Genomic DNA, 20,319 nt, shown 5'->3' on the forward strand with positions numbered 1-20,319 from the left:
GCAACAGAGCAAGACTCTGTCTCAAAAAATAAAATAAAATAAAATAAAATAATTGTTAGAATAAGAAGCACAACTGGAATAAACAGGTTTGGGAATACACGGCTTGCACTCAGTGAGCACACAGCAAGCCTGGTATGGAAGTGGTTGCATGTACATTTCAAAGCAACCCTGCAAGCGTTCCGTATGAACCAGGGACCGTGCATGCTCTATGGGGGACAGACCTTGGGTTAATGGATGAGTTGGTTAATTGGGTGTCTTGGAGGTTGGCTGAGAGCTCCCACTGTTCTCGACTCTTAAGACAAGATGGCGCATGAGGTGAAAGCAGGTGCCCCCAGTGGAGGATCCCAGAGCCAGCCAAGTAGTGAGGATCCAACCGTCCCCTTGCCCAGAGAGGCACCGGTGGAGGATGCACAGGTGACTCACACTGCCAGCTGAGTCCCCCCTTCCCCATTTCCAGTGTCAACACCTGGATTCTTTTACAGTTACCCTTGACTTGAGTTCACTTTGCCCTTGGCTCTGGGGGAAGAGGGAGTCTCCTGGGGTCTGCTGGATTAGAAGAGATGAATGTTGCCAAATGAATGCTTCTCTTTCTGCAGCTGTTGCCTTTATGCAATGTCATTTCTATCTTCAGTTCTTTCTCCATTAAAATGTGAGCCATGGCCTGGAATGAACTTCATCCCTCTGTGTGGAGGAAATGTCCTCAACTGCCCAGACAGGCTCAGCTTCGGGTCGTGTAGGAAGAACGCCTGGAAGGGAGTGGGGAGTTGAGCTCAAAGACTAACAGCCAAGACTCTGGGAGGGTGGTCAGCTCAGAGTCCTCAGGGGAGGGGGTGTGGGGATGAGAATCCACGTTATTATATTACCTGGGGCAGGTGGGATAAAGGTAAGAGAAGGTAAGTGGAGGGATTTTAGTGGCATACAATGACTGCCTTTGTTGCAGAGAGCTTATTGGGAAGCAGATGAGAGGAACTGAGCTTGCAAAAGGTTTGTTTAGAGGGGACCCACCCTTGGGATGGATACTGCTGGAAGGGAAAGGGAAGGGAAGGGAAACAAACAGGATTGGGGGAGAGAGAGAGACAGAGAGAGAGAGAGAGGCATGAAAAGTCCAGCTGCCCCCAGCTCTGTAGCTGGCATGGTCTCTGAGTTGTCCTGAGATTTGAGGAGAGGGGCCTGAGATTTTATGCCTCCATACAGATGTTGGTGGCCCGGGGAAGGGAACAAGACCCTGGATGAGGAGGTGCCATTCGTCAGATGCTGACCTGAAGGGGTGGACAGCAGAGGTCTGCTTCCAGCAACATTCCCACAGGCTGGGGCACACATCTTTCGTCGCTGAAAAGATCTGGGTAGCACAGCAGCGTCTTCCTCATCCTTGCTGAAACTTGTCTGGGATAGCTACGGACAGATTTTCTCTAAGCAGATTTACTTTTCCATGGTGAGGGGGGTGTGTGTGTATGTGATTATGTGTCTCTATGAAGGTGTGAGTGCATATGTGTGTGTGTCATACTGTATGTAACTGAATGTGTACATGTGCATGCATGTAATTATGTGCACGTGTGTGATTGTGCATCTATATGAAGGTGTATGTGAGTGTATACGTGTGTGTGTCATACTGTATGTAACTGAGTGTGTATGTGTGCATGTGTGAATTAAGTGCACGTGTGATTGTGCATCTATATGAGGGTGTGAGTGCATATGTGTGTGTGTCATACTGTGTGTGTATGTAATTATGAGTATGTGTGTCTGAATGTGTGGTGACTGTATGTGCAACTGTGTGTCAGCATGAGGGTGTGTGTGCATATCTTTGGGAGTATGTGCATGTGACTGTGTGTGTCTATATGAGAGTGTATATAAGTGCACATGTGTGTCATAATGTATGTGTGTATGTAACTGTGTGTATGAGATTGTGTATGAGTCTGAGAAGGTGTGTGCATATGTGTGTGAGTGTATATATGTAATTGGGTTTCTGTATGAGGGTGTGTGAGAATGTGGGGTGTGCAAGTGTGTGTGCAGGTGTGAGGACATATGAGTGTGACTGGATATGTGACTGTATCTGCATGAGGGTGTGTGTGCCTGTGTGTATTTGTCTGCATGAGGGCACACAGGAGTGTGTGTATGTGATTATTATTATGTGTATAATTAGGTGTATATCAGTGCATACGTGTGTGTGTGTATGTAACTGTGTGTCTGAGGGTGTTTAGTGTGAGAATGTGTGTGCATATGTGAGTGGGTGTGCATATGTAATTATGTGTCTGTATGAGGCTGTGTAACCATGCGTGTGCATATATGTGTGAGAATGCATATATGTAGTCGTGTCCGTATGAGGGTGTGTGTGAGCACCTGTGTGCATGTATGTGAGTGTGTGAGTGTATGTAATTGTATGTCTGTATGAGGGTGTGTGAGAGTGTGAACATGTGTGTGCATATGTATGTGTCTTGGAGGTTGGCTGAGAGCACCCACATATGTATGTGAGTGGAGGAGTGTGGGAGTGTGTGTATGTAATTGTGTGTCTGTACGAGGCTGTGTGACCATGCATGTCCATATATGTGTGAGTATGGGAATGCATATATATAATTGTGTCTGTATGAGGGTGAGAGTGTGAGCAAGTGTGTGCATATGTATGTGAATGTGTGTGAGTGTGGGAGTGTGTGTATGTAATTGTGTGTCTATATGAGGGTGTGTGTGACCATGCGTGTCCATATATGTGTGTATGTGTGAGTGTATGTAATTGTGCGTATAAGGGCCTGAGCAATGTGACTGTGTGATTGTCACACATTGTGTGTCTGACAGTGTACATGTGTACGAAATAGGATGTCTCTATAATGAGGCATGTGTGTGACTGCATATGTGCATGACTATGTGGATGAGTGTGCATGCATGTAATCACGTGTCTGTATGACAGTACATGTGACTGTGAGTGTGTGCACGTGTGTGTGTGTGCATGCCTGCCAGTTTGTGTCTGTATGAAGGCATTTGAATTGTGTGAACAGGTGTGATTGTGGGAGCATGTTATGAGTGTGTGTGTATGTGAGTGTGCTTGTGATTGTGTGCCCATGGGAAGGTCTGAGTGTGAGTAACTGTGCACGTGAGAGTGTCTGAGCAAGCGAGCGTGTGTGCAACTTGCATAAATCTGTCTGGCACCAGCAAAGTGGCTCAACCGTCATTAGAGACAGGGGTCCCTTCCCTCCTATTGGGGACCTCCTATCAAGAGGTCCCTTGACCTGCTCCCTCCCCTCCAGCTTCACCCCTGTCCAAGGAGGCTGCTCCTGATCCCAGGATTCTACTGGGCGGGGGGATGGGGAAGGGCGTCACCTCCTTTCCTTTATAGGCATGACCAGGCGCGGCCCCCACCACTTATGCCCACATCCCACAGGGCAGGATGTAGCCACATGGACACACCATGCAGTCAGGGGGCCTGGGAAACATTCTCTCTCTTTAGGTGAGAGCTCTGGGGAAGAAGGGCTGAATGAACATTGGTGGACACTGGCTCTCCTAGCACAGCTGCCCAGGTGCTCTGCAGAGTGGATATCTGTGAAACATTCAGAAGGCCCTGGTGGCCATGCACGGTGGCTCACACCTGTAATCCCAGCACCATGGGAGGTTGAGGCGGGTGGATCACCTGAGGCCAGGATGTGGAGACCAGCCTGGCCAACATGGTGAAAGCCCATCTCTACTAAAAATACAGAAAATTAGCCGGGCGTGGTGGTGCATGCCTGTAACCTCAGCTACTTGGGAGGCTGAGGCAGGAGAATCGCTTGAACCCGAGAGGCAGAGGTTGCAGTGAGCCAAGATCACGCCATTGCACTCCAGCCTGGGCAACAAGAGCCAAACTCCGTCTCTCTCTCTCTCACACACACACACACAAAAGGCCCTGGAGGCAATAGAACACTCCTTGTCCTTTTCTCCTGGCACAGCAGAAGATTCTGTTGCTACATCTTTATTTACTGAGCATCTAGTATGTGCTGCACCTGGCATTGTTTTGTGTTTTTTTTTTTTTTTTTTTTTTGAGACAAGGTCTTGCTCTGTAGGCCTGGCTGGAGTGCCGTGGCATCATCACAGCTCACTGCAGCCTGGAACTCCTGGGCTCAAACAATCCCCCCACCTCAGCCTCCCTACTAGCTGGAGTTACAGTTGCCCACCACCATGCCTGGCTAATTTTTTAAATTTTTCTGTAGAGAGGGGGTCTTGCTACATTGCCCAGGCTGGTTTTGAACTCCTGGCTTCAAGTGATGCTCCAGCTTTGGCCTCCCAAAGTGCTAGGATTCCAGGCACAAGCCACTGTGCCTGGTAGCAGGCATTGTTAGCAGTGACTAAAACAGAGAACGAGAAGGGAGAGGCTGCTGTAAACACATGAAGACAGGCAGCGTAAGAGAAAGTCACGAGCGCAGGAATAACATCCAGGCATACTTCAGATCCCAGCTCAAGAAACCACTCCCAGGCCAGGCGTGGTGGCTCACGCCTGTCATCCCAGCAGTTTGGGAGGCCAAGGCGGGCAGATCACGAGGTCAGGAGTTCGAGACCAGCCTGGCCAACATGGCAAAACCCCGTCTGTACTAAAAATACAAAAGATTAGCCGGGCGTGGTGGTGGGCGCCTGTAATCCCAGCTACTCGGGAGGCTGAGGCAGGAGAATCACTTGAACCTGGGAGGCGGAGGTTGCAGTGAACTGAGATCGCGCCATTGCACTCCAGCCTGGGTGACAGAGCGAGACTCCGTGTCAAAAAAAGAAAGAAAAGAAAGAAAGCACTCCCAGACTCCTGGCGTGGGTGGGATCCTCTGATCAAGCCCTCAACACGCCTTGGGGCTCTCTTCACAATGATAAGTTTGCAGTTGTTTGTGTGATTCTAGGCCTCCTCTTATTTTCTTGAACAGGCCTCATCTGGTTTCGTTCATCTTTATGTCTCCAGCATCCAGCACAATCCCTGGCATTAGGGTCATGGCTTCATAAAAACATCACGAACGCACGCAGAAGTGCATGCCTGCATGAATAAATGAATGATGCGTGAAAATAGCAATCTCCCGGTCCTGGAAGCAGCTTCCCCTAGGGGTGGGGGTGGGGTGCGGAGGCAGGGGCAGCCAGTGATGTCACAAGAGGTGGCTGGGATGGAAGGTTCTGGAAGGTTGAATGGGGTAGAAGGCCTGTTGTAGAGGGAAACCACCCATCCTCCTGCCTCCCACCACCACCACCATCCTGGCTGGACGGAGAGGGTGACAGGGGCTGGGAAGGGGCAGCTCATGTTCAGGTTTCCAGGAGGGGCTACCTGTTTACTGTCTTTGCAGGAAGAAGAAAACACCTGACTGATCAGATGTCCCAGCTCCAGGTGCCTTGCCAGATGGCCAGAACCACACCTCTCGAAGAGTGACAGGTGCCAGTGGTATGGGAGAAGGGCATGCATTTTCTTTTCTTTTTTTTTTTTTTTTTTGAGACAGGGTCTCACTCTTTCACCCAGGCTAGAGTGCAGTGGCACGATCTCAGCTCACTGCAACCTCTGCCTCCCAGGCTCAAGCGATCCTCCTACCTCAACCTCCCAAGTAGCTGAGATTACAGGCACCTGCCACCATGTCCAGCTAATTTTTTTTTTTTTTTTTGAGACAGAGTCTCTTGCTCTGTCACTCAGGCTGGAGTGCAGTGGCACAATCTCGGCTCACTGCAAGCTTTGCCTCCTGGGTTCACACCATTCTCCTGCCTCAGCCTCCCGAGTAGCTGGGACTACAGGTGCCTGCCACCATGCCTGGCTAATTTTTTGTATTTTTTAGTAGAGATGGGGTTTCACCGTGTTAGCCAGGATGGTCTCAATCTCCTGACCTCGTGATCCACCTGCCTTGGCCTCCCGAAGTGCTGGGATTACAGGCGTGAGCCACCACGCTCGGCCTAATTTTTGTATTTTTAGTAGAGATGGGGTTTCGCCATACCAACCAGGCTGGTCTTGAACTTCTGACCTCAGGTGATCCGCCCGCCTCGGCCTCTCAAAGTGCTGGGATTACAGGCACGTGCCACCACACCCAGCCAATTTTTGTATTTTTAGTAGAGATGGGGTTTCACCATGCCAGCCAGGCTGGTGTCGAACTCTTGGCCTCAAACGATCCACCCGACTCAACCTCCCAAAGTGCTGGGATTACAGGTGTGAGTCACCACATCTGAACCCCACATGGCCTTTTAAAATTGTGAAACATATAATGCATACAAAATAACACAAAGCATATCTGTACAATTTAATGAATAACAATAAATATCTGTGTGCCCTTTTCACTTCGTGAAATCGAACATTACTAGTAGCTTACAAGTCCTCTGTAGAGAACTCCCGAGCTCAAGTGATCCACCTGCCTCGGCCTCCCAAAGTGCTGGGATCACAGGTGTGAGCCCCCGCACCCGGCCGATGGTGTGATTTTTAACATGTAGTTCCCTGATGACCAAAGCTACTGGGCATCTTGTCCAGGATTTATAGCCCCTTCCAGGCTCCTTTTTTGTGAACTGCCTGTTTACATTTTTCATCATAAAACACTGGGTTGTTTACGTTTGTCTTTTAAATCCAGAGTTCTTTTCATACTCCGGATACTAATTTTATTTGCCCATTTTGCATTGCCATAAAGTAATAACTGAAGATGAGTAATTTATAAAGAAAAGAGGGGCCTGGTGCGGTGGCTCACACCTGCAAATCCCAGCACTTCTGGGAGGCCGAGGTGGGGGGATTGCTTGAGGCCAGGAGTTCAAGACCAGCCTGGGCAATATACGAGGCCCCCAGCTCCACAAAAATAAAAATAAAAATAAATTAGCCAGGCATGGTGGCATGCACCTGTAGTCCCAGCTATCCGAGGGGAAGAGAGTTCCAGGCAGAGGGCACAGCCTGTACAAAGGCCCCAAGGAAGGACTGCACCTGGTGAGTTGGAAGAATAGTGAGGAGGCCCACGTGGCTGGAGCAGAGTGAGGAGGGGGAAGGAGGAAGGAGGAGAGCGCAGGGAGGTGCAGGGCCTTGTGGATCGTGGGGAAGACTTGCGCTTTTACCCAGAGGGAGGTGGGAGCCATGGAGGGCTGCAGGCAGAGGAGAGACAGGGTTGGGCCAGCATTTCATTTTTTATTTTTATTTTATGTATTGTTTATTTGTTTGTTTGTTTATTTATTTATTTTTGAGATGGAGTTTCACTCTCATCTCCCAGGCTGGGGTGCGGTGGCTCAATCTCTACTCACTACAACTTCTGCCTCTTGGGTTCAAGCAATTCTCCCACCTCAACCTCCTGAGTAGCTGGGATTACAGGCGCCCGCCACCATGCCCGGCTAATTTTTGTGTTTTTAGTAGAGACGGGGTTTCATCATGTGAACCATGGCCAGGCTGGTCTCAAACTCCTGACCTCAGGTGATCCACCCGCCTCGGCCTCCCTAAGCGCTGGGATTACAGGCATGAGCCACCGTACTTGGCATTCATTTTTATTTTTAAACACTTTTATCGCGGCAAGTTCCAAACACACACAAAAGTAGAGCTGATGGTACCATGAGTCCCCATCCACCTATCACTTGGCTCCAACTTAAAGTCAGCCTTGGTCATTTCTGTGTCGCCCCACTCCTTGTGGGTAGTTTTAAAGCAAGCACCAGACAGTGTGTTATTTCATGCATGAGTCCTTTGGCAACAAGGATTCCTTTCTCTAACTTCACCCCAAAGCAATTATCATACTTTAAGGAAGTAAACATCCCCTCTTCATTTCTTCATGTCGTCTGAGACACAGTCAGTGGTTGAGTTCTTGGCGGCCTCGTGCACATCTTGTTTGAATTGGGATCTAGCAGAACCCACGATGCGCCTGGGTGATAGGCCTCTCACGTGACCAGGACCTCTGTGGCTCCTGGGAGGAAGCTTAGGTCCAGGCAGGCGGAGACAGTGGATCCTATTTTGAAGGCTGAGCTGATGGAATTAGCTAATGAGTCAATGTACTAGGGAGAGACAGAGAGAGAGAGAGACAGAGAGAGACGAAGGGGGAAGGGAGAGGGGGGAGGGGGAGGGAGGGAGGAAAAGAGGAAGGAGGAAAAGGAAGGAAGGAAGGGGAGGGAGGGAGGAAGGAAGGAAGGGGAGGGAGGGAGGAAGGAAGGAAGGGGAGGGAGGGAGGAAGGAAGGGGAGGGAGGGAGGAAGGAAGGGGAGGGAGGGAGGGAGGAATGAAGGAAGGAAAGAAGGGAGGGAGGGAAGGAGGGAGGGAGGAGAGAGGGAGGAAGGAAGGAAAGAAGGGAAGGGAAGAAGGAAGAAAGAAAAGGCAGGGAGGGAGGGAGGAAGGAAGGAAGTGGAAGAAAGAAGGGAGGAAAGAAGGAAGGGAGGGAGGGAGGAAGGGTAGGAGAACGGGAAAAAGGAGGAAGGAAGGGGAGGGAGGAAGGAAGTAGAAAGGAGGGAAGAAAGGGAAGAAGCAAAGGGAGGAAGGAGAGAGGGAAGGAAGCAAGTCAAAGGTGAATTAAGGATGACTTCGAGGTTCTGGGCCAGATCCAGCTGCTCCAGGGGGGGCCTTGGGCTTCCTCCTCATTTCTTCTTGGGCCGCACACTCCGTGCATATTTTTCATGCATATTTGTAGCTTGGTCTGGACCTGCTGTTTTGGGCTGCTCGCTTTGTCCTGCCGATTGGTCTACTTTGCGTGTATAAACTCCACAGGCTCATTCAAGTTCACTTTATTTATTTTTTAATTTTAATTTAATTTTTTTTTTTTTTGAGATAGAGTTTCTCTCTGTCGCCCAGGCTGGAGTCCAATGGTGCAATTTTGGCTCACTGCAACCTTCACCTCCCAGGTTCAAGGGATTCTCCTGACTCGACCTCCCAAGTAGTTGGAACTACAGGTGTCTGCCACCATGCTTGGCTAATTGTTTTTGTATTTTTAGTAGAGACGGGGTTTCACCATGTTGGCCAGGCTGGTCTTGAACTCCTGACCTTAGGTGATCTGCCCGCCTCAGCTTTCCAAAGTACTGGGATTACAGGCATGAGCCACCGCGCCTGGCCTCGAGTTCAACTTAGAACATGGTCTTTTAGCTACCTGTTTTCACTGAAATACAAAATCAGTTTTTGCTGGTGTAAGAACCATGTGCATGTTATAGGGCTTCATTCACCAGAGCGTTTACTCAAGTTTTCACCTGCTGTGTTCCTGCACTTACTGATAGAAACATTTAGAGTTCATAAAACATTACTGCAAATCTAGAATTCAGAACAACTGCTTGAGTCTTGTATCGAGTACACTCTTTATCATGAACAAAATCGTAAAATTTTCCTCCCTGAAAGCCACTGGAAAAATCAGTTTCAATAAATGTCGACCAACAATTTGGCCTCCACTTCCCCCAGGGGACAAAGTTGACAATATCTGGAGACGTTTTTGATTGGAATAAATTTATATTTAGAATTTGTGATTTTAGGCCAGGCATGGTGGCTCACATCTGTAATCCCAGCACTTTGGGAGGCCAAGGCAGGCAGATCACCTGAGGTCGGGAGTTTGAGACCAGCCTGACCAACATGGGGAAACTCTGTCTCTACTAAAAATACAAAATTAGCTAGGCATAGGCCAGGTGCAGTGGCTCACGCCTGTAATCTCAGCACTTTGGGAGGCCGAGGTGGGCAGATCACGAGGTCAGGAGATCGAGACCATCCTGGCTAACACGGTGAAACCCAGTCTCTACTAAAAATACAAAAAAATTAGCTAGGCATGGTGGTGGGCGCCTGTGGTCCCAGCTACTGAGGAGGCTGAGGCAGGAGAATGGCATGAACCCAGAAGGTGGAGCTTGCAGTGAGCTGAGATCGAGCCACTGCACTCCAGCCTGGGCGACAGAGCAAGACTCTGTCTCAAAAAAAAAAAAAAAAAAAAAAGAATTAACACACTGAGAATTAAACAACCTTAAGGAGTGGTGGTACAAACACCACTCGAAAGCCCTCAAACGGTAGAGTCCAATTAATGACTACGCAAAAACCCAGGGTAGCCCCGGAATCCTGTCCGCTACTGATGGGTTAAAGACCATGTGATCTCAGCCAGGAGCAATGGCTTACGCCTGTAATGCCAGCACTTTGAGAGGCTGAGGCGGGCGGATCACTTGAGGTTGGGAGTTCGAAACCAGCCTGGCCAATGTGGTGAACCCTTGTTTCTACTAAAAAAATTTTTTTTAAATTAGCTGGGTATGGTGGCCTGTAATCCCTGCTACTCCAGAGGCTAAGGCACGAGAATTGCTTGAACCTGGGAGGTGGAGGCTGCAGTGAGCCGAGATTGTGCCACTGCACTCCAGCCTAGGCGACAAAACAAAACCAAATCCCATGTGATCTTAAGTCTGATTACTGATAAGTGTTTTCGAAAGAGATGGCATTGATTTTTACCACAATGAATGAGAGCGCCTGTTTTTCCACATTTTCATAATAGACCATATCATCAGCTTTCTTGATCTTACTTAACCTGAGAGGTGAAAACTGCATCATATTTTCTATTGTATTTCTCATAGGACTGAGTTTGAGCATGTTTTCTTCTTTTTAAAAGTCATTTTTTAGTTTCAGGTAATTATCTATTCACGTCCTTTGCCCACTTTCCCATTGGGTTTTGGTCTTTTTCTGATTAATTCCTCAGGGTTCTTTACATATGAAGGAAATCAAGCTTTTATATTTTGGATGTATTGTCCATATCTTTCCCCAATTTGTTGTTAATCTCTTGATTTTTGTTTATGGTATTCTTTGCCATGTGGAAAATTTAAAAATTTTATATAGCAAGATTTATCCTGTTTCTCCTTTAGGCCCTTTGAGTTTTCATGTTAATACTACCTTTAAGAGAAGAAAAATGTGTGGTCCCATGAGAGTTTCTTTCCCTTGGGAGGCTTCAAAATATTTTCTCACCCGCAGAATTGTATATAGATCCAGACTTTATATTCTAACAATTTAAGAGACTCTTCTGTAAACTCACAGATTGAATACCCTCTGGGTTTTACAAATGCTCTATCATCTAGCATGCCAGCCACTCTCCTCTCCTCCCAGGCCCAGGACAGGCATGACCAATGGATCCTAGGATTCTAGGCAGACATGACCAGTGGATGGAGGAGTTGGCCTCATACCTACAGCCCCTTTGCCAATCCTGTTAAACTCCCTGCTTTTTTTTGCCTTGCAGTGCTGTGAAGCATGGTTTCTGCACACCTAGAATGACTGGAACCCCAAAGACTCAAGAAGGAGCTAAAGATCTTGAAGTAGACATGAATAAAACAGAAGGTATATTGCACTAAAGAGCGCGTGGGAGAGAGAGTGGCACATTGATTCCACAAAGGCTCTTTGCAGAGGAGTCTGGATCTAGAAAGATGTAGCCATTCGTTGCCTGACCCTGCTGACCCCAACCCCCCACCCTTTTTTTTTGAGACAGGGTCTTGCTCTGTCACCCAGGCTGGAGTGCAGTGGTGCAATCATAGCTCACTGCAGCCTTGACCTTCCAGGCTCAAGTGATCCTCATGCCTCAGCCCTCCAAGTAGCTGGGACTACATGTGCACACCACCGTGCCCAGCTTTGTAATTTTTTGTAGAGACAGGGTTTTGCTATGCTCCCCAGGCTGGTCTTGAACTCCTGGGCTCTAGCAATCCTCCCACCTTGGCCTCCCAAAGTGCTGGAATTACAGGTATGGGCCACCGTGCCCAGCCTGGGGCCTATTTTCTACTCTCGATAGGGTGTTGAGGTAGCAGGGCAAGTTGTTCACTTAATTCAGAGCTCTGCTCCACTGGTAATGTGACACTGGGCAAGTCACTTGTTCTTTGGAGGCCTCATTTGCATATCTGAATGATGGGGGCATTGATAACAGCAGCTCCCTGTCAGGATGGTGAGCCCAAGTGGATAAAGTACCCAGGAATCATCCATGCAGATATGGTGCAGATATGATCATAGTGACTTATTAACATTAGGCTGTAATAATTTTACTGTCAGAACTAAAGTCAAGGGACATGGTGACATCATAGACAGCTCTGATACCAGTGGGCTGGGGGAGGTCCCCAAACGCCGGTGGGACCTCAAACCCAGCCATTGTCCAGGCTCTTGACAGCATCGAGAGTGAATTCAAGAAACAAGTCTGAAAATAGTGATAGTGGGCCGGGTGCAGTGGCTCACGCCCATAATCTCAGCACTTTGGGAGGCCGAGGTGGGCGGATCACGAGGTCAGGAGATCGAGACCATCCTGGCTAACATGGTGAAACCCTGTCTCTACTAAAAAATACAAAAGATTAGCTGGGTGTGGTGGCGGGCGCCTGTAGTCCCAGCTACTCAGGAGGCTGAGGCAGGAGAGTGGCGTGAACCTGGGAGGTGGAGCTTTCAGTGAGCCGAGATCATGCCACTGCACTCCAGCTTGGGTGACAGAGCGAGACACTGTCTCAAAAAAAAAAAAAAATAGTGAAAGTACTGAGGTTTCTGGCAAATAAAAGTACTTGCATTGCAAAGTACACATTCAAGGAGAGGGAGTGCAGGCATACTTGAAAGATAGCGTCACACACAAAGGAGTTCAGGGATGCTACTTTTATGGGTCCAAGGGGTGGAATATTCATCTAAATCCCTAGAAAATTGGCGGGCACAGTTCACATCTGTAATTTCAGCACTTTGGGAAGCTGAGGCGGGCATATTGCTTGAGGCCAGGAATTTGAGACCAGCCTGGCCAACGTGACAAAACCGTGTCTCTCTTAAAACTACAAAAATTAGCCAGGTGTGGTGGCACATGCCTGGAATATAGTGAGTCTCAACTTACTGCAACCTCTGCCTCCCAGGCTCAAGCGATTCTCATGCCTCAGCCACCCAAGCAGTTGGCATTACAGGCAATGCACCACCATGCCTGGCTAATTTTTTTTTTAACAAAGTGCCCCAAAGTGGGTGTCTGAAACAACAGAAATGTATTGTCTCACAATTCTGGAGGCCAGATTTCTGAGATGAAGGTGTGTGTAGTGAGGTTGCAGTGAGCCAAGATCGCACCACTGCATTCCAGCCTGGGCAACAGAGTGAGACTCAAAAAAAAAAAAAAAAAAAAAAGATACCAGTCATTGGATTTAGGGATCACCCTAAATCCAAGATGATGCCATGATGTCATCTCAAGATCCTTCACTAAATCCACCTGCAAAAACCCTGTTTCCAAATAAGGTCACAGTCTGAAATTCTGGGTGGACATGAATTTTGGAGGTTCACCATGTAACCCACTACAGTCATTAAAATATCCCACCAGTGTCCAGGTGACACCTCCACGGTTTTGTCCAATTTAAAGCATCTCCACTCCCCCCTGCTTCAGGCTGGGGTCAGGAAGGCATGATAAGGTGCTCTTTGATTTCCTAGATGCTCTTCTCCTCATCACCCCCACCTCCCCAGGTGGTTTCTTTGTGAGCTGGCGCTGACTCCCAGAGCTGATTAGCTCGGGAAAGTGGGGTTGAAGGGGGCCTGTATGAACTAGGCTTCCCTTGTTGTAAGTTGTTATGAGATTAATTGTGCATCTCCAATTCCTTTTTTTTTTTTTTTTTTTTGAGATGGAGTCTTGCTATCGCCTAGGCTAGAGTGCAGTGGCGCAATCTCGGCTCACTGCAGGCTCTGCCCCCTGGGGTTCACGCCATTCTCCTGCCTCAGCCTCCCAAGTAGCTGGGACTACAGGCGCCCGCCACCTCGCCCGGCTAATTTTTTGTATTTTTAGTAGAGACGGGGTTTCACCGTGTTAGCCAGGGTGGTCTCGATCTCCTGACCTCGTGATCTGCCCGCCTCGGCCTCCCAAAGTGCTGGGATTACAGGCGTGAGCCACCGCGCCCGGCTTCCAATTCCTTTACGGAAGTCCTAACCCCCAGGTGCTCAGAATGTAACCTTGTTTGGAAATAGGATCTTTGAAGTAATTAGTTTTTTGTTGTTGTTGTTGTTTGGTTTTGTTGTTGTTGGATTTTTTTTGTTGTTAGTTTGTTTTGTTTTTGAGATGGAGCCTCGCTCTGTTGCCCAGGCTGGAGTGCAGTGGTGCGATCTCGGCTCACTGCAACCTCTACCTCCTGGGTTCAAGTGATTCTCCCGCCTCAGCCTCCAGAGTAGCTGGGACAACAGGTGCGTGCCACCACGCCCGGCTAATTTTTGTATTTTTAGTAGATACAGGGTTTCACCATGTTAGCCAGGATGGTCTCGAACTTATGATCTGAAGTGATCCACCCACCTCGGCCTCCCAAAGTGCTGGAATTACAGGCACGAGTCACTGCACCCAGCCTACTGAAGTAATTAGTTAAAAGGAGGTCATGAGGTTGGGTCCAAATCCAATGTGACCAGTGTCTTTATAAAAGGAGGAAATTTGGACATAGAGACAAACCTGCACACAGGGAGAATGTCGTGTGAGGATCGAAGCAGTGTTTGCAGTGATGCACCGACAAGCCAAGGAATGTCAAGGATTGCCGGCAACCACAGCTAGGAGAAAGTCATCAGTCAGATTCTCTCCCACAGAAGGAACCAATGCTGCCTGCACCTTGACCTCAGACTTGTGGCCTCCAGAATTGTGAGACAATACATTTCTGTTGTTTCAGACACCCGGTCTGGGGCACTTTGTTATTGCAGTCCTAGCTAATTAATACATCAGTCATACCAGTGTCTGGTTGTTTTGTTTTTTTTTTCTGTTTTTTCTTTGAGACAGTCTTACTCTGTCACCCAGGCTGGAGTGCAGTGGCACAATCTTGGCTCACTGCAACCTCTGCCTCCCGGATTCAAGTGATTCTCCTGCCTCAGCCTCCCGAGTAGCTGGAATTACAGGTGCCCGCCACCACGCCCGACTAAATTTTGTATTTTTAATAGAGACGAGGTTTCACTATGTTGGCCAGGCTGGTCTCAAACTCCTGACCTCAAGTGATCTGCCAGCCTCAGCCTCCCAAAAGTGTTGGGATTACAGGCATGAACCAGTCTGGTGTCTGTTGATGACTATCTGAACATACATCTCCAGTCCTTGGGTCCTACTGCTGGCCCCAAGCCAAGAGCCTTTAGAAGCCCATCTACGAGGCCCATGTCTAGTCAAGGGGAAAAAGTAGCATCTCGGCCAGGCGCGGTGGCTCACGCCTGTAATCCCAGCGCTTTGGGAGGCCGAGGCAGGCGGATCACGAGGTCAGGAGATCGAGACCATCTTAGCCAACATGGTGAAACCCGTCTCTACTAAAAATACAAAAATTAGCTGGGCGTGGTGGTGCCTGCCTGTAATCCCAGCTACTTGTGAGGCTGAGGCAGGGGAATCGCATGATCCCAGGAGGCGGAGGCTGCAGTGAACTGAGATCATGCCACTGCACTCCAGCCTGGCGATAGAGCAAGACTCCATCTCAAAAAAAAAAAAAAAAAAAAAAAAGTAGCATCCCGTCATAGGTGGATGTGCAATTTCCTTCCAACACAGCTGCCTACTCTACCATTGCCATCTACCACCTCCCCAGTAGACCAGGTTCAGTTGAACAAACTCAAGGTTACACACCCAATTCTCCAAGAGTGTCTCTTGAATTTTCTCTCACTTGCCCGTTACTGGGTGGTGGTGAGAAACACACAACAAACCAACAACTGTCTCCAGAGGAAACCCTGTTCTCTTCTTTCTCAGTGTCAACCCTTACTCATCCCCAAAAGAGGTGATAGATACAGGACCCCAAAACTGGTTTTGAGTTGGTCCCTTTGCTAGTTCCATTTGGCTGATCTGGGTGATGTCGCTGTGACAGGCAACTCCCTCAAAAACCCCCTCAACAACCTCAATGGCTTAACACAACACAAGTGTGTTTTTTACTCATGTTGTGTGTCTGGCATTGGGGGAGAGGGGGCTACTTCTTCACATTTGCTCCACCATTTTTGTGACAGGACAATGGGCAATGGGGAATTATGCACTGGGTCTTAAATCTTCTCCCCATGAATGACACACATAACTCACTTCTTATGTTTCGTTGGCCAAAGCATACATAGTCCACTGCATGTATATTTTACCTTTAAAAAACATCTGTAAATAATATTAAATATGTGACTCTTGTTAATGATTTACATGCAAGGGTGTTTAAGGGTAAAATGGGTGAATAGCTTTGGCTCACTTGGAAATGCATCAAAGAATCAGATGGGGCCAGGTGCAGTGGCTCATGCTTGTAATCCCAGCACTTTGGGAGGCCAAGGCAGGGGGATCACTTGAGGTCAGGAGTTCGAGACCAGCCTGAGCTACGTGGTGAAACCCCATCTCTACTGAAAATACAAAAATTAGCCAGATGTGGTGGCGGGTGCCTGTAATCTCAGCTACTCGGGAGGTTGAGGCAGAAGAATCGCTTGAACCTGGGAGGTGTAGGTTGGGGTGAGCCAAGATCATGCCACTGCACTCCAGCCCAGGCAAAAGAGTGAGACTCCGTCTCAAAAAATAATAATAGGCCAGGCGCAGTGGCTCACGCCTGTAATCCCAGCACTTTGGGAGGCCAAGGCGGGCGGATCACCTGAAGTCAGGAGTTCGAGACCAGCCTGACCAACATGGAGAAACTCCGTCTCTACTAAAAATATAAAATTAGCGAGGCGTGGTGGTGCATGCCTGTAATCCCAGCTACTCGGGAGGCTGAGACAGGAGAATTGCTTGAACCTAGGAGGCGGAGCTTGCAGTGAGCCGAGATTGTGCCATTGTACTCCAGCCTGGGCAAGAAGAGCAAAGCTCCGTCTCAAAAACAAAAACAAAAAACAAAATAATAATAAAAAAAAAAGATGGGGCCAGGTGTGGTGGCTCATGCCTGTAATCCCAGCACTTTGAGAGACTGAGGGAGGAGGATTGTTTGAGCCCAGGAGTTTCAGATCAGCCTTGGAAACACAGTAGAACCCCCATCTCTACAAAACATTAAAAAATAAATTAGCTAGGCATGGTGGTGTTTGCCTGTAGTTCCAGTTATTCGGGAGGCTGAGGTGGGAGGATGGCTTGAGCCTAGGAGGTCGAGGTTGCAGTGAGCTGTGATTGTGCCAGTGCACTCCAGCCTGCTGACAGAGCAACACTGTGTCTCCAGAAAAGAAAAAAAGAAAGAAAGAAAAAAATGGACATAACAAAGATAGCAGGATAGATGTGTGACAAAATATAGTAAAATGCTAGCAGTTGTAGAACCTAGGTGTTGGATAAGAAAATGTTTGGTATACAATCCTTTCAACTTATTAAAATTTTGGGGGGGGGGGAATGAAAAAATAAATAAAGAGAAAGGAAGCTTGTCTTGCCAGTGTTGACCACATAACTTCATCCTAGAAGAGGATTAATTCAACTCTCAGTACCTTAGGTCCAAAAAGACATCCCCCCTCCAAAGTTATTAAATAAATAAAAACATTTGCCACCCAACTCTGGTGACTATTTGCAGTTACTCCCAGGCTGTGGACCACCTGTCGAGATGGAGAAGTCCTTCTGAGGCTATCCAAACACGGACCGGGCCATGAGACCCCGATGACCATCCCTGAATTTTTTCGAGAGTCAGTCAACCGATTTGGGACTTATCCAGCCCTCGCATCCAAGAATGGCAAAAAGTGGGAAATTCTGAATTTCAACCAGTACTATGAGGCTTGTCGGAAGGCTGCAAAATCCTTGATCAAGGTAAGATTCATTCATTAATTCTCCTTTGTTCAACCATTCATTCTGAATAGGTAACACACATACATACATGTGGTACAAAATTCACAAGGCACCAAAAGATACAAAGGCTAATTGGCGAAAATTTCCCTCTGATTCATGAGCCTCAGCTACCCAGTTCCTCTCTGTAGAAGCAGCCACCATTGTCAGTTTTTTGTGTGTCCTTTTGGGAAATAAATTATGTATAAATATAAAATGCAATTTTTATATATGCAAATTTTTACACACATAATAGCCTACTACACCCATGGTTCTACACCTTGCATTTGTCCCTAACATATTATCTCTATGTATTAGTTAGTTGCTGCTGCATAACAAATTATCCCAAAATATAGTAACTTGAAATGACAAACATTTATCATCTCACAGTTTCTGTGGATTGAGAATTTAGGAGCTACTTTGAAATTGGGTGGTTCTGGCTCCAGGTCTCTCATGAGGTTGCAGCCAAGCTATCAGCTGGGGCTATCTCATCTGAAGGCTCAATTGGGCTGGAGGCCTCACTTCCAAGCTTACTTACCTAGATGGCTGGTTGTTGGCAGGAAGTCTCAGCTCCTCATTCCATGGCCTTCTCCACAGAATTGCTTGAATGTCTTCAAGGCATGGTTGCCAGTCACCCCTAGAATGAATGAAGCAAAAGAAAGAGGGAACAAGGTTGGGGTCAGTGGCTCATGTCTGTGATCCTAGTGCTTTGGGACATCGAGGCAGGAGGATCACTGAGCCCAGGAGTTCAAGACCAACCTGGGCAACATAGTGAGACCCCAGTCTCAACGAAAAATTTAAAAAGTAGCCAGGTGCAGTGGCACATGCCTGTAGTCCCAGCCATCAGGAGGCTGAGGTGGGAGGATCACTTGATCCTGGGAGGTCGAGGCTGCAATGACCTGTGATTGCACCATTGCACTCTAGCCTGGGCAACAGAGTGAGATCGTCGCGTAAAGAAAAAAAAAAAGAGAACTATGTGCTTGGGCTGGGTTTCTTCTTGGTGGTCCCACCTTCATACTATATCGCTGTGGCTAGTTCATCTCTCCTGAAAGATGGTCTCCTTTAGCCATATTCTTAGTTCCATGGAGTTAAAGGTCCCCCTCCTCCCCTAAATCTTGGAAACCTGACTGAGCATGGTGGCTCATGCCTGCAATCCCAGCACTTTGGGAGGCCAAGGTGGGCGGATCAAGGTCAAGAGGTCAAGAGTTTGAGACCAGCCTGGCCGACATGGTGAAACCCCGTCTATACTAAAAATACAAAAATTAGCCAGGTGTGGTAGTGCACGCCTGTAATCCCAGCTACTCAGGAGGCTGAGGCGGGAGAATCGCTTGAACCTGGGAGGCAGAGGTTGCAGTGAGCCGAGATCGTGCCATTGCACTGCAGCCTGGGTGAAACTCCATCTCAAATAACAAACAAACAAAACTTGGAGACCGAAGTAGAAACAAAACCAAAAATAAAAACAAACAAAACTACTTGGAGACCCAAGTAGAAATTAATCGGTGTAACTAGGCATTAATAAAAACACACTCTGTCCACAATAAAGCCAGCCTTTTGGTTACTGAAATACTTGGCATCTCATTCTGAAGTACCAGCAGGCAAATGCCTTCCAAATGGTTCCTTTTCCCCCAAGAACAGCAGATCATTGCCAGCCGTGATTCCATATGACTAAAAGAGCCAACAACGTTGGTTGGCAGTAACCAGAACAAAGAGGGAGTTTTCCCCTAAGGATGCTCACTTTTGTTTCTGAGTCTCCTGGTTCATTCTCACCCACATTCAGGACAAGTCTGTACCTTTACATGTGCAACTTTTTTTTTTTTTTTTTTTTAGACAGAGTCTCACTCTGCTGCCCAGTCTGGAGTGCAGTGGCACGATCTTGGCTCACTGTAGCCTCCGCCTCCGGGTTCAAGCAATTCTCCTGCCTCAGCTTCCCAAGTAGCTGGGACTACAGGCGCATGCTGCCATGCCTGGCTAATTTTTTGTATTTTTAGTAGAGATGGGGTTTCACCTTGTGGGCCAGGCTGGTCTCGAACTTCTGACCTGAGGAGATCCACCTGCCTTGGCCTCCCAAAGTGCTGGGATTACAGGTGTGAGCCACCACACCCGGCCTCAAGAGATCCACCCCCCTCGGCCTCCTAAAGTGCTGGGATTACAAGCCACCATGCCTGTAATTTTTTAAAAATTAGACTCAGTGGAGCAGGCCCTTAGTCCCAGCTACTCGGGAGGGTGAGGTGGGACGATTGCTGGAGCCTGGGAAGTCGAAGCTGCAGTGAGCTATGATCACCCACTGCACTCCAGCCTGGGCGACAGAGCGAGACAAAAAAAAATAATAATAAAATAAAATAAAATAAAATAAAAAATAAAATAAAATAAATTCACACCCTTCAAGATAGCTATTCGTTAAAAAATAGCAAAACACAACACGTGTTGGGGAGGATATGGAGAAGCTGGAACACTTGTGCAGTGCTGGTGGAAATGTAAAATGGTGCCGCCACTGTGGAAAACAGTCTGGCAATTTCTAAAAAAAAGAAAAAATGTAAATAGAATTGCCATATGATTCAGCAATCCCACTTCTGAATATTTAACAAAAAAAAAAAAAAGAAAAGAAAAGCCAGGGACATGAAGAGTTATCTGTAGACTCAGGGTCATAGCAGCGTTATTCACAAGAGCCAGAGGGTGGAAGCAGCCCGTGTGTCCATCAGTGGAAGAATGGGTAAACACGATGTGGTCCGCCCATACAAGGGAATATGATTCAGCCACAAAAAGGAAGGAAATTCTGACACACGCTACAACGTGGATGAACC

The 20,319-nt window shown here is 47.8% G+C and overlaps 1 protein-coding gene across 5 annotated transcripts in view; it reads left to right on the top strand.

Moving 5' to 3' along the window:
* Positions 1 to 20,319, top strand: part of ACSBG2 (acyl-CoA synthetase bubblegum family member 2) — a 95,327-nt gene that overhangs the window by 31,274 nt on the left and 43,734 nt on the right. For 3 of the 5 annotated variants that reach the window (XM_055238253.2, XM_055238254.2, XM_055238255.2), the window contains exons 1-3: positions 5,101 to 5,362; positions 11,090 to 11,187; positions 17,274 to 17,503. In XM_055238253.2, coding sequence (XP_055094228.1) covers positions 11,121 to 11,187; positions 17,274 to 17,503 — 297 coding nt within the window. In that variant the 5' untranslated portion in view covers positions 5,101 to 5,362; positions 11,090 to 11,120. Of the gene's footprint in view, positions 1 to 5,094; positions 5,372 to 11,089; positions 11,188 to 17,273; positions 17,504 to 20,319 lie in introns of those variants that run through there. The other 2 variants (XM_055238250.2, XM_055238252.2) reach the window with 2 other exon arrangements.

The sequence above is a fragment of the Symphalangus syndactylus genome, chromosome 13 (assembly GCF_028878055.3).
Source record: "Symphalangus syndactylus isolate Jambi chromosome 13, NHGRI_mSymSyn1-v2.1_pri, whole genome shotgun sequence".
Lineage (NCBI taxonomy): Eukaryota > Metazoa > Chordata > Mammalia > Primates > Hylobatidae > Symphalangus > Symphalangus syndactylus.